Source organism: Bidens hawaiensis, unplaced genomic scaffold (genome assembly GCF_021521415.1).
Source record: "Bidens hawaiensis isolate Kalapana, Puna unplaced genomic scaffold, B.hawaiensis_p1.1 tig00033852_1, whole genome shotgun sequence".
Taxonomy (NCBI): Eukaryota; Viridiplantae; Streptophyta; class Magnoliopsida; order Asterales; family Asteraceae; genus Bidens; species Bidens hawaiensis.
Window position 1 is genome coordinate 1 of NW_027495827.1, and position 14,984 is coordinate 14,984.

General features: G+C 36.4%; 1 protein-coding gene and 1 pseudogene across 2 annotated transcripts; one reads left to right on the top strand and one right to left on the bottom strand.

The window, feature by feature from the left end:
• The first annotated feature begins 3,851 nt into the window (after positions 1–3,851).
• LOC143585450 (putative pre-mRNA-splicing factor ATP-dependent RNA helicase DEAH5) lies at positions 3,852–8,572 on the top strand (annotated as a pseudogene). The gene is made up of 2 exons (XR_013144545.1): positions 3,852–7,106; positions 8,035–8,572. The product of XR_013144545.1 is annotated as a putative pre-mRNA-splicing factor ATP-dependent RNA helicase DEAH5 (transcript).
• Positions 8,573–10,425: 1,853 nt separating this feature from the next.
• On the bottom strand, positions 10,426–14,542 carry LOC143585458 (cytokinin dehydrogenase 3-like). The gene is made up of 5 exons (XM_077067243.1): positions 13,907–14,542; positions 12,059–12,186; positions 11,719–11,979; positions 11,373–11,641; positions 10,426–10,729 (listed from the first exon to the last, which is right to left on the bottom strand). The coding sequence occupies exons 1-5, from the start codon at positions 14,535–14,537 to the stop codon at positions 10,426–10,428; spliced, it is 1,593 nt and encodes a 530-aa protein (XP_076923358.1). The 5' UTR covers positions 14,538–14,542.
• Between the last annotated feature and the right edge of the window lie 442 nt (positions 14,543–14,984).

Consider the following 14,984-nt stretch of genomic DNA (forward strand, 5'->3'; position numbering starts at 1 on the left):
AAACCAAAAAAAAAAAAAAAACTCAAAACAGTAATTATGTGATAATTATGTGTTGTGTGATAACATGGTTATAAACGTTAACTCAAGATGTAAACAAGTTAGTTTAAGCTAGGAAAAGTAATACTTAAAAGTGGAGGGGCTAAAGTGTAACATAGTATTCTATAAATACTATGTTATAATAAACCCTAACTCTTATTTTTCTTTCTGCCAAAACCGATCAGCCACCCCCTCCATCCCTCTTGGCTGCCGTCACCTTCACACACACATACAACCACAAAATCAAGCCCTTGATTGAAGAACTAGGTGCTAGGAAGGTATAATTGATTATCCTATACATTCTTATTACTTGATTTTGATGTTTGTTGGGTTAATTGTAAACCCTAAGCTGCCGATTTCATATATACATGTAATCAATATGATTGTTGTTGATTGAGTAATGATTTGTTAAGTAGAATTGATATTGTAACATGTTGATTGTTGTATCTTTGATTTGAGTTCAAACACAAACCCTAATCAAGTATGTAATATGTAATTGATGTGCATGGATGGTGTTTATGGAGTCTAGAGGATCATATGAATGTATGATAGTTCATAGGTTGTTAATATGTTGAGTTTGGATGCAAACAGTTTCTGGACAGAATGTGTATTTGATGTTTAAGTGACTGTAACGAAGTGTAGATATGAAAATTGGTTGAGATTATTGGTACTACAGTAAACTAGGTTGAGTCTAGTTTCCATAGAGTGTAAATTTGTAATTTTTGGACAAGTAAAGGTTAACTTTTATGATTTACAAAAACGTTGTGCAAAGCTGAGCTGTTAGACCTGCTGTTAGGTTGTTTTGTAAATGTTGTATCTCATGAACTACGAGACCAATTGGGTTGGTTCCACTTCTGGAAGTTGACTCATTGAGTTAGGAACCTAACCCAAGTGGTCTTGCATTTATTGGATTTTCGTTTAACGGGAATTGCAAATAACATTCTGTTGCGCATGAATTTGACTGTTATGAGTTTGCTGTAATGATTTGATGATTGTGAGAAAATTATGTGGAATAAAATATAATTAAATATGTTCTGGAAACCTAAGACATATATGCTTCTGTGATGATTTTTGGTGAATTAATTGAGATACTATGATCGGTGGAATAGTACAATCTTTCAAGTAGGATTTCTGTCTCGGTGAAACTAGCTGCTGAGTTTTGTGAAATTGCATGAAACATGATACTTGCTAATTTATTATCGTGTTTTGACCAAATTGCCCTTGAGGGGAATGATTGCAAGATAAATGTCGTGTTTTGACCAAAATGCCCTTGCGGGGAATAATAGCTAATTGATTGTAATGATTTGACCAAATTGCCCTCGTGAGGAATAGTTGCTAGTTAATTGTTATGTGTTGACCAAATTGCCCTTACGGGAAGTAATTGATAGTGATGTACTTTATGAATACGTGACACGTAAATGATTGCTTACACATGTAACGTATCACAAATACATTGTTAAAGTCACACACTATTCACAAACGAAACACGAAACATGTTATGTGCATAGGTATTATGTGCTGGGTCTAGAGACTCGATAATATTCCGACACTTAGAAAAATCTCTTTGTTGTTTTAGAACGCTAAAGAGAGTTTTTCTGTGACGCACATCTTGGTGATTTAATTTGGGAAATTCTTCGCAAACAGTGAGTTTCACTTTCCCCTCTTTAAACTGTTTTCAAACGCTTTTCACTTGGGGGAGATAACATACTCCACAACGCATTTAAGATTTTGTTATAAATTATATATCACTTGTAAAGGCTAAGTGGCAAACGAAACATTTGAAGTCCTACACATCGAACCGGTTAATATTTAGAATAGCGAGTCACTGTTGAGTAGTACTACTGGGTTTGACAAACCCCACCCAACGCTAAACTCGACTGGAGGTCGAGCGGGTGTAATTTTGGCTAACACGTACCATGGTCTGGAGGACCTGGTGACAAGGCACTTAATAAACGAGTCAGCTTCGGTGTCGAACACTTAGTAATACTTGTTGTATAGACTAGCTACCTATCGATATATAATTGACATAACACTATCTGGTAACGCAAAACGCAAAACGCTGTAACGCAAAACGCTGAACGCAAACGCTAAACGATTTATTTTTATATAACTTGTGAACTCACCAACCTTGTGTTGACACTTTTAGTATGTTATTCTCAGGTAGCCGAGGCGGGCGCGCGGTTTAGGAACATGCATTGCTTGACACATTCTAATTATGCAAAACTTATTTTTAACGGTTATCATTGGTTTTAAGTCGTCCTGCGTGACGCAACTTTTGATTAAAGGTTTTTACGCTTCCGCATTTATTTACTCGTAAACGTTTTCATGGTTTTGAAACTTTATTTTATGGTTTGATTATAACTGATGATTCCGATCCTGTTAGTTCACACCCTCTGACGGTAAAACTGCGTTAGTGGATTTTGAGGGTGTGACAATTTTATGCATTAAAATATTTAAAACTCTTAAAATCAAGTGTTTTAATTTTTCCTTGTTTCATGTATGATATATAATATAGATATAGGTAAACCGTTAAACAAGTCCAATGACGAAACCCGACCCGCAAGACACTTTACATACCCGATTTTATTTTAATTTCATCGACGGCTTCCCCGTTCCTTTCATAAATTCATTTGTAATGATTATCATACTAGGTTTTTTTAATTCTTTAGTATGACGTTATAACATGTTTATTTTAATTTATAACAAACTATTAAAACAGAGGCGTGGTCACAATAAAGCAGATAAGTTTGGTTAAAAACGAAGTTGTGTTCATAATATACTATAATAGAGTGTTTTTTTTTACCGTGAGCTATATATCAAGTGTCAGTTCCACATCGATACTGTAATGAGCCGAACCGATACCGACAAAGTTCTTTTGATATTTAGATAAACTACTTTTTTGTTGCTGTGTCAGAGTAATAGTCGTTATGATATATTTGTATATTCACGCTTAAAATATATGGGTCTCACGCAACGCGCATAGGTAAAACACTAGTTTCAGTTAGACGAGTCTACCAAGTCTAAGCCGATGCACAACACTACTTATAACTTCATAACTTATTTTGTTATATCAAAGCAAGTTATGATCTTATAGATTATAAGATATTTTTTTTTAATTATCAAAGAATAAAGCCTGGCTTCCGGGGATAATCTAATGGAAAAAGGCGACCCCAAACACCCGTGATTATAGATAGTGATGGCCCATCATCCCCATTCCCGAGATCTTATCATTTCAACTAAACATATCTACCGGTTGTCACGTATGGCCCGATGCACACCCCTACTTATGAATAAAGGTACCAAAAACCCTCGAACTGGACTCGAAAAAAAAACGGAACCGAGTTTTTTTACACTTGGTTTTTTCAGTACCAAAAACCCATACCTGGAACCGAACCCAATTTGTACCCGGCAATACCTGAAAATCGGAACCGGTTCCATACCCGAACCAAGTTTTTCAAATACAAGATCTATACCCGTAATTACCTGAAAAGTATCTTAAATTTACCCGAAAATACCCAAAAAAAAGTACAACCTTTTAAAAAACTCAACATATACCCGAAAATTTCAAAAAAAAAACCCCACAAAAACCTCTCGAAAATATGGTTTTTTCAATACCTGAAATACGATATTCAAATACCCAACCCGAACCCGATCATGATATATACTCAGACCCGAATCTAACCCGGGTGTGATCGATACCCGAAACAAGGTATTTGAAAAACCCGATACTTATTTAGTTTGTTTAACCTTTAAAGATATTTTAAAAAAACACAAAAATAAAACCGACATAATACTATACTACTAACATAGATACATAAAAAATCATAAAATATCAATCTCGCAAACCCTAGAAACCAACTATCATCATAATATTCTTATGGCTTCTCGATCTAAAGCACCAAGCTTGAAGAAACTCGAGTACTTATCACTCGTATCAAAGGTATGCACTGAACTCGAATCCCACTTAGGCTTTGGCGACAAAGTCTTAGCCGAATTCATCACCGAATTGGGTCGAAAATGTGAGTCTGTTGATGAATTTGATGCTAAATTGAAAGAAAACGGTGCCGAATTGCCTGATTACTTTGTCCGTATGTTGCTGACTATTATCCACGCCATCTTGCCCCCGAAAACTGACTCGAAAGCCCCGAAATTAGACGCCGGACCGAAATCGAGCTTCCCGGGGTTAGAGATTGGGGATAGTAAAGATAGGGTTAAGGAATTAGAGAAGGAGATTGAGAATGAGGCCAGGGAACGTAGGAACCGAGTCGGTGATGAGGCGAGAGACCGAAGAAATCGAGACGGTGATGGGGCGAGAGAACGAAGAAATCGAGACGGTGATGGGTTTAGAGACGGTGGAGAACGAAGAAACCGGGACGGTGATGGGTTTAGAGACGGTGGAGAAGCGAGGGAACGAAGAAACCGGGACGGGGGAAGGAATGATCGGGAGCGAGATAGGGATAGACGAAGAGAGAGCGAAAATAATAATAATAATAATAATAAATATGATGGTAGTCGGCGAGGCAGGGGTCGGGAAGAAGGAGATGATGGTTACAGGCGTAGTAATAATAATAATAGAATGGATGAACCGGAGTTGTATCGAGTGTATAAAGGACGAGTGACGCGAGTGATGGATAGCGGGTGTTTTGTGCAGCTACAAGAAATTAGGGCAAAAGAAGGGTTGGTACACGTCTCGCAAATGGCGACGAGGAGGATAGCGAATGCGAAAGACGTGGTGAAGCGGGACCAAGAGGTTTTCGTGAAGGTGATATCGGTATCGGGTCAGAAGCTGTCGTTATCGATGCGGGAACGTGGATCAGAATACGGGTAGGGATTTGTTGCCGTTGAAGAAGAGTGGAGAGGATGAGTTGAGGACGAATCCGAGTAACGGGAATAATGGGAATAACGGGTCTGGGACGAGGACGGGGCTTTCGGGGATAAGGATAACGGACGAGGATGCCGGTGTGTCGTCACGCAGGCCGTTGAAGAGGATGAGTTCTCCCGAACGGTGGGAGGCGAAGCAGTTGATTGCTTCAGGGGTTTTGAGTGTGAAAGAGTACCCGATGTATGATGATGAAACCGACGGTATGCTTTATCAAGAAGAAGGTGCGGAGGAAGAGCTTGAAGTTGAGTTGAACGAAGACGAGCCCGCGTTTTTGCAAGGGCAGACGCGGTATTCGATGGACATGTCGCCCGTGAAAATATTTAAAAACCCCGAAGGTTCGTTGAGCCGTGCAGCGGCTTTACAGTCTGCGCTTATTAAAGAACGGCGGGAAGTTAGAGAACAACAGCAACGAACGATGCTTGATTCGATTCCGAAAGATTTGAATAGACCATGGGAAGATCCGATGCCTGAAACTGGTGAGCGACACCTGGCGCAAGAGCTTCGGGGAGTTGGGTTATCGGCTTATGACATGCCCGAATGGAAAAAAGACGCGTTTGGTAAAGCGTTGACTTTTGGTCAAAGATCGAAGCTTTCGCTTCAAGAACAGAGGCAAAGCTTACCTATTTACAAGTTAAAGAAGGAGCTTGTTCAAGCGGTGCACGATAATCAGGTTTTGGTGGTGATTGGTGAAACGGGTTCAGGTAAAACGACTCAGGTGACTCAGTATCTAGCCGAAGCAGGTTACACCACGAACGGGAAGATAGGCTGCACGCAGCCTCGTCGGGTGGCTGCAATGTCTGTAGCGAAACGTGTTGCAGAGGAGTTTGGTTGTCGGTTGGGTGAAGAAGTCGGTTACGCTATTCGGTTTGAAGATTGTACGGGCCCAGAAACCGTTATCAAGTACATGACAGATGGTATGCTTTTAAGAGAAATTTTAATCGATGAAAACTTATCGCAGTACTCGGTAATCATGCTTGACGAAGCTCACGAACGAACGATCCACACCGACGTCCTTTTCGGGTTATTAAAACAGCTTATTAAAAGACGAAGCGATCTTCGGTTAATCGTCACATCGGCCACACTCGATGCAGAAAAGTTTTCTGCTTATTTCTTCAGCTGCAATATTTTCACGATTCCTGGTCGAACTTTCCCTGTCGAGATATTATATACGAAACAACCCGAAAGCGATTATCTTGACGCTGCGCTTATTACTGTAATGCAAATCCATTTAACCGAACCTGAAGGCGACATACTCGTTTTCTTAACGGGCCAAGAAGAAATCGATCACGCGTGTCAGTGTCTGTACGAGAGAATGAAAGGTTTAGGTAAAAACGTGCCCGAACTTATTATTTTACCGGTTTACAGTGCGCTCCCGAGCGAAATGCAATCCAGGATTTTCGAGCCCGCGCCTCCTGGTAAACGAAAAGTGGTTGTCGCGACTAATATCGCCGAAGCGTCATTGACCATTGACGGTATATTTTATGTCATTGATCCCGGTTTCGCTAAGCAGAATGTTTACAACCCTAAACAAGGGCTCGATTCTCTTGTTATTACTCCGATTTCACAAGCCTCGGCTAAGCAACGAGCGGGCCGGGCCGGACGAACGGGCCCGGGAAAGTGTTACCCGGCTTTATACCGAAAGCGCGTTTAATAACGAGATGTCGCCGACTTCAATTCCCGAAATTCAGAGGATTAATCTTGGCTTGACTACTTTGACTTTGAAGGCTATGGGGATTAATGACTTGCTTGCGTTTGATTTTATGGACCCGCCGTCGCCTCAAGCTCTTATATCCGCAATGGAACAGTTATACAGTCTCGGAGCATTGGATGAAGAAGGGCTTTTAACGAAACTAGGTCGGAAAATGGCGGAGTTCCCGCTTGAACCGCCGTTATCGAAGATGCTTCTTGCCAGTGTGGATTTAGGTTGTAGCGATGAGATTTTGACTATTATTGCGATGATTCAAACGGGAAATATCTTTTATAGACCTCGGGAGAAACAAGCGCAAGCGGATCAGAAACGGGCCAAGTTTTTTCAAGCGGAAGGTGATCAACTCACGTTGCTGGCGGTTTATGAGGCTTGGAAAGCTAAGAATTTTTCGGGCCCGTGGTGCTTTGAGAATTTTGTCCAGTCGCGGTCGCTTAGACGGGCCCAGGATGTCCGAAAGCAGCTTCTTTCTATCATGGACAAGTAAGTTTCGGTTGATTAATAATGTTCATATTTGTTATGTTATATAGATGTGTTTATCAACTTTATTATTCACCTAATGCTATGAAACTTTATTTATAAATTTTTTAGCTAGGTTAAGTTATGCATATGCTTATGGTATTAGGTGAATTGTTGGACTTGTTTTGAGGACAGTGCTTTAAATTAGTATTGGTAAATGGTGTCTGGGTTAAGGTTGGATTTTCTGACCCGATAAGGTAAATGGGTCGGTTGGGTTGAGTGTTATACTGATATGATTAGGGGTGTGAGTGGTGCGGTTTTGGGCTAAAACCAAACTAAAAACCGAAACTTCGGTTTCTGGCTTATTCAAACCGTTTAGTTTTGTTTCCGTTTCGGTTTTTACCATTTTAGCTTGAAAATTTTAGGTCGAAAAAAAAGGTTAGACCGAAAATAGTTAATTTAGGTATAAATAGTTTTGTTGATTATTAAGTAAGTGATTATTATACATTTGGCCAAAAATACTTGAGTTACATATTAAATTCTTGTAAATTACTTAAAATAAAAAAATAAAAATCTAGAAATTCGGTTTGGTTTGGTTTTTTTCTCTTTTTATTACATGCAAAACCAAAACAACCGAACCATAAGTTTGGTTTTAACAAAAACATAAAACCAAACCGTCGGTTTTCGTTTCGGTTCGGTTTTTTCGATTCCGGATCAGTTTTTTTCGGTTTCTTGCACACCCCTAGATACAATACCAACCCGTTAACCCAAACCCTGCATAAATTGATACTTCTTATAATCATTGTTCAGATTTTGAATAGGAATTATGCAAAGGGTCACCTTTTATGTCTTTTGGTACCAACTATATACAAATTTAATTATTCAACCTGTGATAAACCTAGGTTGTGTATATTTCTAGTGCAATTTACTAAACTGTCCTTTATTCGATCAGGTACAAACTGGACGTCGTAAGTGCTGGAAGGAATTTCACCAAAATAAGGAAGGCAATAACCGCCGGTTTCTTCTTTCATGCTGCAAGGAAGGACCCGCAAGAAGGATACCGGACCATAGTCGAGAACCAGCCCGTTTACATACACCCGAGCAGTGCTCTTTTCCAAAGGCAGCCCGATTGGGTCATCTATCACGAGTTGGTTATGACAACAAAAGAGTATATGCGCGAGGTTACTGTAATCGATCCCAAATGGCTTGTTGAGCTGGCGCCTAGATTCTTCAAGGTGTCCGACCCCACGAAGATGAGTAAACGCAAGCGGCAAGAGCGGATCGAGCCACTTTATGACAGGTACCATGAACCCAACTCGTGGCGGTTGAGTAAAAGACGCGCGTAAACCGGTGTGTTATTAGTTTTGTAACAAACCTTTTGTTTTATACTTACTTGAAGTCTTGAACATTAACTGTTGTTTCTGTTGAAGATCTTTTATCCACTGAAATCTTTTTGTGTACTTGTTGTATTCATGTGTTTAATGATGTGTGTGTTAACTAGTAATTTACAAATTTAGAACTGTGTAGTTAAATTGGGCATTTGGGCTTCTCGGAACGGATACGGTCATGTTTAGGTCTTTAGGATCCTGAACTTGTTTGAATGTGCGCCTCAAGAGGGCACAAACTGGGTATTTTCAGGAACAAGAAACGGGTAGGAACCACTTTTGGGTATGGTCAACAAAAGTCAAAACCAGGTTCGGTAGGAATTTGTTCCGGATATAGTCGTGTATTTGACTTTGCTTTGACCGGGTTTTCGGGTTTTTTGCGGGTTTTGTGTAGGGTCGGGTTTTAACCGGGTATTTCCGGTTTCGGTGGGTCCGGGTCGATTCCGGCTCCCAGGGAGAAATCCAGTACCAGGTCATACCTGCAGGTCGGATACGGGTAGGAACCGGTTCCGGGTCGGGTCTACTGGGTATTTTGAGCACCTCTATGCGCCTCTAGTATATATAGACCACTGGACCGAGACTGATTTTTAAAGAATGAAGACGATGGCGGGGCCTGTTTTACAACGCTGGTTTCGGTTGGTCAGTCCTTTTAGTTGGACTGAGACCTATAATATTCTCGGCTGCAATTAAGGGTTGGGGCTTGTTGGGCGGCGGTTGTGGCCGGGCGATTAGTCATTAGTTGGGGTGTGGTTTCGTGGTTCTTATTTATTTATTTATTTGTTTTTGTTTTGAAGGAATTAGAATTCATAAAAACTTAGAATTTTAGGGTCTCAAATTTTTTTCCCAAGGATTAGAATCTATCACCTTTATTGGTACCCGGGCCGACGCTTGCGACGCTTATCAAAATGCCAGTATGTAGGACCATCAAACGTATCAGTGTTAGGTTGCATTGGTGTTGGAACGTTATGGTTCTGAACCTTGTTGAGAGTGGAACAGCGTACCAAGACCGTAGTGTATCGGTGTTTCATGATCGAGTCCTAGTTCGGCTATTCTAACCAGGATTATGCACGTCTAATTATTTAGAACTGAGTTAGACAACAAAGTACTAGTTTATAATAATCTAAATCAGAACCAAACCATAATGAAACTGAAATTAAACTTGTAATTAAAACTGAATTGACAATTTTTAAGTCTGTATTTGATATTGTTTAGTAGGCAATAATATTATAATGGGCCACACAACCATGAAAAATCATAATAGCCGAACTTGGGCTGGACTGTAAATAATTTCATTCACTACCATGATCCATTTAAAGGATCTTAATAGCATTGGTTAATATAATTATGTGTGGTTATAAACTTATAATAAAATCAAAGTTTATCAAATTTTAAAGATTCTATTTGTGTTTTCTTTATTTATGACCAATTTCCCTTTTTTTAAATAAAAATACAATATAATTAATTAAAAAATAATTTACCGAATCTTGAAGATTTTATTTTTATTTTTTTAGTTAAAAGCTAACCAAATATCCTCTTTTTATAATAAAGATACAATAAAAATAACAAAGTATAATTTATTGGAACTTAAAGATTGTATTTGTATTTTTTAGATAAATAATAATTTTCCTCGTTTTTTAATAATAAAACTACGATAAAAATACATAAACTATAAATTTGTTGAAACTCAAAAGATTTTATTTATATTTTTTTAATATTTTTAGTTAAAAATTAACCAATGTTCTTTCTTTATAAAATAAGTAAAAGAAAATAATCCATCATTGTAAATTGCTTAAAATTTATTATTAACTTGAGCTAATCAGACATCAAGAACCAATACCCCACATTGACTATAAACTATATATACTAAATACATAAACCCGAAATTTAGTACATTAATCCAACATAACATATCTATTATACATATACTTACCATAATATAAGCATATGATAATTAATAACTAGAAAATGTTTTGTCCAGGTGACAATATCATTTTTGGATCATACTTGGCTTTCCTCTCCTCAAACAAACCCCATTGTGCACCAAAATGCTTCATCCATTCTTCTTTTGTTTCATAATACCTTGGGAGATATTGCTTGATGTTAATCCCAATTTCGTCACATAATTTTAATATCCTTTTGTTTTGATTTTCGATTATTGCTAAGTCTTCAACGTTCCTTGCGGATGGCAATAAACCTACAGTGTAAAATACATCTTTGCCTTCATCTTCGTCTGAAATAACCGACGACATCATATTGTCCCACCTGCAATTTCACAAGAGAATATTTCTAAGAATAATCATTCTTTTAAATATATAGTCAACACACACACATCTACATTAATCTACTCTTAAAATCCATCTACAAATTATGTGAGACTTAAACCCAAACAATTAATGACACTAGATCCACAAGTTATCAACGATCGATTAGTTTTTGATAATACTTTAATTAAAAAGAATATGAAGTAGTTGACAAAATAGGAGCTTTAATTATTTTTTGTGAATTTTTTTTTTCATAATTAAGATTGTTAACTACTATAGTAAAAGCAAATGCTAATAAGTGTAACTTCTTACTCTAAACTATTTAAATAAGAAACTAGAAAAACAATTATTTATATAACAATTAATTAAAGCAGTATTTGCATACACGTTTATTAAAAAATAAATAAATATTACTGTATTTCCCAAATAATGCATGCACTTTTAGGAACATAATTCATTTTTTGTCTTCTAGCAAATTAAGTTACAAACTAGGGCAAAGTCATCAACTGTTTCACTTTTTGAAGGAAATTATATTATTCCTAGAATTATGAAAAACTATTTTTTTTTTCTAAACTCAAAATATAAATAACTTATGCTATAATTCAGATAACTAAATGATAGGAAAATAGAAAATGGTTAATTACTTTTTGCGGTTCATCGGGTATATGAGAAAAGGACCCGAGCTCTTGTTTTCTTTTTGAATTATATCAATGAAGACGCGTTGATTAAAATCCAAAATGCACGATTTTGGAATGAAGAAATTTAACCATGGATGGTGAACGTCCCATAATCCTTTAGATTGAAGCTTTAGCTCTTCGGTTCTCACTCTATTAAGAAAATCAATATACGTTGCATCTTTCTTGAATATAAATCCGGTTTTGAAGTTTAACCCTTTGAACATTTCTTTGAGTTCCTGAAATTACAAATACAAAATTTGAAATAAATGGACCAAAAATGTGCAAAGGATATTGAATAATGAAGAACATATACCTCATCTGTCTTTCGTATATCGAAATTGTCATAATACTTGACTACTTCTAAGCTATAAACGACGCCATATTCGGATGCTAATGCATTAACTTTTGCTTCATCATCAACCGAGAAAAACGAAGATCTCCAATTGTTTGCAGGACTTTTCTTCATAATAATATAACCTTCAACATAATTAGGTCCATTATTAAGTGAAATCAAGTGTTCTTGATCCTTTGTGAATGTAGCAAAGTCTTCATAAATCATTCGAATCCACTTCACCTACACAATTCAAGAAGACAATTACAATCATGCTATATAGTTCAAGGTTGATGATTGCATAAGTTTTTAAAGATCTTACTCTTGTTGGTGCCTTTTGTAGTACAATCCTTGCCCTAGTTATGATCCCAAATTGGCCAAGACCTCCAAGAACACCATAGAAGAGATCAGAGTTCATGCTTTTGGAGCAAGTTATGAAATCTCCTTTTCCTACAACCATCCAAGAAACAGATTCTAAGTAGGATAAAGTTCATAAAATAATATCAATAAATTTGATCTAAATTGCATATATCTTAAATTAGTTCATACACATTTATGTGTGTGATATATATGTAGTGTGAGTGTGTGTGCGCGCGCGCAAGCATGTATACATAGAGAAAGTGATCTATGTATACATGCTAAAAAACCATATTTTAAAAACACTCAAAACTAAATTATTTTTTAAATCTTTGAGAAGTTTAAAACATAAAAAAAAAATGGTCAAGATGCAATATTTATTCATCTATTCTTGATTTTTTTAAAACACTAACAAAATTTGTTCATGTAACAAACAAATATGTAAGTTATGTTTAGCTTGTATTACGTACACGTAGAGGTGCACAAATCGGTTTTTTTAAAAAAACCGGTTCGGTTATTAACCGGACCGGTTTTTTTGGCCCGAAAAAAACCGGTTCGGTTAATAACCGGTTTTTGTATGTCAAAACCCTAACCGGTCTAACTGGTTAGGACCGGTTTAGAAACCGGTTAGAACCGGTTAATAACCGGTTAACCGGTTTTTTTTTTAAAATAACCGGTTAATAACCGGTTTTTTTTCATAATAACCAGTTTTAAAAAAAACCGGTTTTTCCATTAACCGGTTTGTTAACCGGTTTTGGCTCTAAACTTTGTAACCGAAATACGAACCGGCGGTTTGTAAACCGGTCAAACCGGTTTTTAAAAAACCGGTTTTCGTAAAAACCGGTTTCCGGTTTAAACCGGCAAACCGGTTCCCGGACCGGTTTTTTTGACCATCTCTACACGTAACCTATACATGTATAGACAAAACATTTAAAATTAAAATAAAAACGAGTTTTTATATTGCATAATGTGTATATATAAGAAACAAAAATTAATAAACACAAATCAATGATTTAAAAATTAATGATCCACAATAAGTACTTATCATGCATGTGTGTGTATATATATATATATAGGGGTGGGGATGTAGAGAGAATTCCTTTTAAAGAGAGAACTAAAGAACTACTAAAAAATTATTTTTAACTATTTTTAAAAAAATATTTTGTGATTTTTTTTCTTTCCTCCTTCTAATAAGATGATATTGATACTAAAAAAAAAAAAACCTTGTCGGTGTAGTACTGTAGTGCATATGTGCACTAATGCCTATTTCATATATACAATAGTGTTTTATTGCATATAATACAACACAATTGCATTATCCAATACACACTATTAAATATATGCAAATACGACACTAATAATTGTATGCAAAACACATTATCGCATATATGTAATACAACACTAATGCACATATGCACTATATCGATTTTTTTTAATTTTTGTATATAATATAACACTATTGAAAATATATAATACAAACAACTATATATATGATATTCAACACTATTTCAAATATCAAAATGCACACTATTGCACATATGCATTATAAAAAAAGTCGGTGTATTGCATATATGCATTACTCGTTAATTTTTTTAATTTTTTATTTTATTTTTTTTATTTTTATATTTTTTTGTGGTGAAGAATAACAACATATAAGAAGGATGAAAGAAAAAAAATTAAAATTTTTTTTTTATAATTAAATTAAAAATATTTAATTATTAGTTCTCTAGTTCTTTCCATAAAATGGAATTCTCTCATGATCCTCTCCCTATATATATATATATATATACACACACACGCGCGTAGTACGTACCGGTGATGACATCCATTTCAAGCACATTACTGATTTGAGGTCCATGAAGGAAAGCCTGCCCGCTAATGCCCGCATTCGAAAGCGTACCACCAACGCTAAGATACAAGTAATCGGTCCATGAAACCGGCGCTAATCTATGCTCCATAGTCGTCCTCAAAACATCGATCCAAAGCTGTCCACCACCCACATCACAATAAAACCCTAAACTTTCACTCCAACTAACTTTAATCCCACCATTAACCAAAGAACTCATTTCCACCACCACCCCATCTTTCGCCATCGCCTGTCCTCCAATCGAGTGACTGTGGCCTCTGGCCGCGATCCTGAATGGAGGACAGGCGGTGTAGGATGATTTAACAAGGTGAACGATGTCAGAAACGGTTGAGGGGTGGAAAACTGCGACGGGTGGTTCGTGAACAAGTTTACCGAAATCGGAAGAAGCGGTTTTGATGGAAGTGGTATCAATTGATAGTTTGGTTGATATTTCAAGAGGTAGGGTTTGATATGAAAGTAAAGTGTTATTGTTGTTCCATGGTGTTAATATTTTGGTTCTTATTGTTGCAACCAAGTTATTTATTATGTGTAGTATGATGATGTATGCACGAAGAAGAATATTATGAGCTTTAGCCATGAGAGAGAGATGAGAGAGAGAGAGACAGAGCAAGAGAGATTGTGTTGAATGTAAATATTGGGAAGATTTTGAGTCTATATATAGACAACAATAACAAGATGTATAGTGTGAAAACAACTAAATTTAGGTGGGGGTCTCCATGCATATGCTAGTGAGCTAGTCACATCCAAACAAGAATGAAAAAAAAACTTAGAAAAATATATATTATTCAGAACATTTATTTTCTTATGGGGGCCCGGAAGTCATGTTTTGTTAAGTCATGTTCAAATAAATATGACTATGTTGTAGTATTAAATAATAAGTTATTATCTTAATAATAGTAAGGAATAGTAATACCGAGTTTTGTAACCTTCTTTTCTTGTCTAATCTCAGTGTTCTAGACACTAATTTGCATTTATCATCACACTGTTTTTATAAAATGATAATTTAATTACTTGAGTGTTTCAT

Bases quoted from the DNA above. Each gene is read 5' to 3' on its own strand.
- LOC143585458 (XM_077067243.1), bottom strand. From the start codon at position 14,537: ATGGCTAAAGCTCATAATATTCTTCTTCGTGCATACATCATCATACTA. The intron at 12,187-13,906 runs GTACGTACTACG...GGATGGTTGTAG, and splicing joins TGAAATGGATGTCATCACCG to GAAAAGGAGATTTCATAACT. The intron at 10,730-11,372 runs GTAATTAACCAT...GTGAAATTGCAG, and splicing joins TACCCGATGAACCGCAAAAA to GTGGGACAATATGATGTCGT.